This window comes from Tachypleus tridentatus, chromosome 5 (assembly GCF_004210375.1).
Source record: "Tachypleus tridentatus isolate NWPU-2018 chromosome 5, ASM421037v1, whole genome shotgun sequence".
In the NCBI taxonomy this organism is placed as follows: Eukaryota; Metazoa; Arthropoda; class Merostomata; order Xiphosura; family Limulidae; genus Tachypleus; species Tachypleus tridentatus.
In genome coordinates, this window is record NC_134829.1 from 36,971,806 (window position 1) to 36,975,059 (window position 3,254).

At 30.7% G+C, this 3,254-nt stretch overlaps 1 protein-coding gene across 1 annotated transcript; it reads right to left on the bottom strand.

Moving 5' to 3' along the window:
- Window positions 1–90: 90 nt before the first annotated feature.
- On the bottom strand, window positions 91–2,820 carry LOC143250330 (uncharacterized). Its single transcript, XM_076500780.1, has 3 exons — window positions 2,520–2,820; window positions 460–522; window positions 91–275 (listed from the first exon to the last, which is right to left on the bottom strand). Exons 1-3 carry the CDS (start codon window positions 2,818–2,820, stop codon window positions 91–93), a joined length of 549 nt encoding a protein of 182 aa, XP_076356895.1.
- Window positions 2,821–3,254: the final 434 nt, after the last annotated feature.

Here is a 3,254-nt window from a genome sequence, read left to right on the forward strand (position 1 = left end):
TGAAAGTTATAAAGAAGTGTCTTAATATAACAATCTGTTTGAACAAAAATAAACATTTTTAAAATGTTAAGAAAACAATAAAAGAAAACTTTAAAACCCTTTTGTTCCATTACTTCTACAAAGATCTTTATTATCAGCTCCTTCTTCATCAGTAATTTTATCTCCAGAACAAGGTATACAGGCGTCAGCAGCAAAAGATGTCATGTAAGTCCCTCCTGGACACGGCAGGCAGTGAGTTTGGGATCCGTTATCATAGTGTCCAGGAGGACATGGATCTAAAAGCGTTAAAAGTACATAGCTAAACATTTATTTACCCAGTGTTATTTTTTATTGTTCTAACAACGTCTTTAGCGTCATAAAACGTATTTGTTTAATTAAAATTCCATATTTTTAAAAGTCTTTCATTTATTTGTGTTTACTGTGAACAGTTTAAAGTAATTGAGTGTCATGTATACTTACAACACCTGTCAGCATCTCTTCGGTATCCCCGAGTACAGTTGAGATTCTCGGCTGGAACATACACTGGGGAAAACAACAGAGCGTTAATATTTTTGTTAGCACGTTTTGTGTCACCGTTGGAATTTTAAGGTTTTTCACAATGAGCACGACGCACTAGTTATAATATTAATTATGACTCACTCTGTAAAATAACAACATAAATGTTACCTATCGTGAGAAAAATAAAACGTGTCAAAACAGTTTCTTAACAGTAGACTTTTGTTTCTTTATGTACTTCTTAATGGAGTTAACTAATGACACTAATCACACAAACTTGGAAATTTATGAAATTACACACGATCTTTTTGTTATTGGTACATTTGATTTCTGTTGGTGTTTCCCCTGTGAAATTCTTAGTTGTCACAGTTAAACGTTAAACTGTTGTCATGGTTTATGTTAATATCAGTTATGAAAATACAGGTTTTTTTGGGAATATTACGTTGGTAAAATGTATCAGTACATGATTGTGTCTTGCAAAAACAAAATATCAAATAATATCCTCATAATGCAGAAGTTGCATGAAATGCATTCCGAGAAAATTTTTCATTTGAAGTTAATATAAAAGCAAATAATTTTTTTGTGGATTTATCAAGATAAATAATATTGCGATCTAACACCTTTCACTGTAAATTTAAAGTATTGTTTATTCAAAATACTTTCTTAAAAAACTTCGAAGATATAATTTGTATATTTACAGTTCACAAGACTTTGCTTCAACATTCACAAGTTGAGTTCATTATATCAAAATAACTTTGGAGCCTCATCACTTCTCTCTACAGGTTTACCATAATGCATCTGGTCTCTGATCACATAGAAATCTATAATTACTACATCAGTGACGTGACTGGTAAGTGTGTGTGTGTACAATAACATGCATATCTATCTAATTACTCAGCGGTTAGAAGACTGGGATATTTTTTACGTACTGTCGCCTGGGACACTTCAGCGTTTTTTATCCTGACATTTGTGTTCGTACGACTTGTTGCACGTCTTTTTATGAACTGTTCTGGCGAACCAAAATTATTTTCTCGATGCTCTTAAGTACAATAAATATCTTTGTTTCGAAAATTTAAATTCTCATTTGAATATATTTTCATATTTGGGCATATAAAAATTTACATTGGAAAGGTCTGTTACAAACCTTTCCCAAAAGCAACCAATTTTCGGTTCAATCACACCATTTACGAAATGTTAAGCAATTTCATAAAGTTGTTCTGATAAATTTTGTTCTACCGTGACTTACAAATAAATATCACAAACATATAGTAAGATTGATAAAATATTGGTTATCGAATTTTTAATCACAATTAAACTAATTTCAAATGCTTTACAAACGATAATTAATGACAGAATTAATTTTCATTTTTCTTCGTATGAACATTCCGCTTGGTTATTTACAAATAAGTAACACATAAATATGAAATTTTTATTGCGAAATAATTAAGTTAAAAGTGATACTATTGTCATCATAATCTTATGTATACATGGGCAATATAAATAATTTTGTAGTCAATACACGTGTAAAAACGGGCACATTTACATAATGTCTGAATAATACAACATATGAATCAAGATTTACAGGTACCTATACTAAAGTTATACAAAGATGTTTAGAAGTACTTTTTCGAGATTTGCGACTGAAATACATAAATCCCTTTCAAGTATCAGCCCCCCAAATATATTCCCCCCATCATGTTTTCGTTGTACATTTTCCCAAGTCACAAAAGCAAAGTTTGAAGAGAACAGGCCTTTTCCATTTACTTTAGCCATAAGCAATTAGGAAATGATATTTTGTCCCCAGGAACAAGAAAAAGTAAAAATTTTGTTACATACTGTATTCTTACGTATGCACAGGCAATTATTTTTATAATCAATACACATGGTGAAATATCAAACGAAAAGGTTATGGCTGAAAGAAATTTAAAAGCAAGATGGACGATTCAGATTTAGATGTTATTTCTATTAAATTACTATCGTTTAATAAATAAAAATATGGTCTACAAAAAAAACTTTGAATTTACCTCTGACATCATGTTTGTAATCACCTTCACGATTTTTGCATGTGTAAATTCCCGCGTCTACAAATTGCACGTCGGTTAGCACTAATTTGCCACCGTATTTTATTTGCGTTCTTTCATTATTAATAACTAGTTCATTGCGATTTGAGTACCAAATAACTGGTTCTTCTCTCCCTCTTTTATAAGCTTGGTTTGAACATATTAATGTAAGAGTAGAACCACGTTCAGTTTCGTAGACGAATTTAAAACCTGAAACAAGCAGGAAACTACCGAAAATATAAAATAATTGAGTGTAATTAGCCATTGAAATCTCTCTGAACTGTACGCTTTCTAAGTCACTTTCTGTATTGTTTCTATGTGAAATATCAGTGTTACTATGCTTACAAAGAATTCTTGTTTGAATGACGTCATGAACTGAAGTGGCATTGTTAGGTGGAAAAAGTTGTACTAACAATAATGATTGGTGATTTCAAAGTGTATTGTTTTCTGTTATTGGTTGAAGTGAGAAATTATAATCATGTTTATGTTATGCAGTACCAACTCAAGTAATTTAGATTTAAGAAACAATAACAACACTTGCCTAAGATTTCAATTTGTAATTTAGTTAAAGCAAATAAAATTTATTCGAAGTTTTGCTTAGCAATTTCTTTTGACAATACAAGTCTTGTCGGTATTTATGATATCAACCACAATAAGACTGCTAACAGATCTCTCATGACACATATAAATTATAATTGA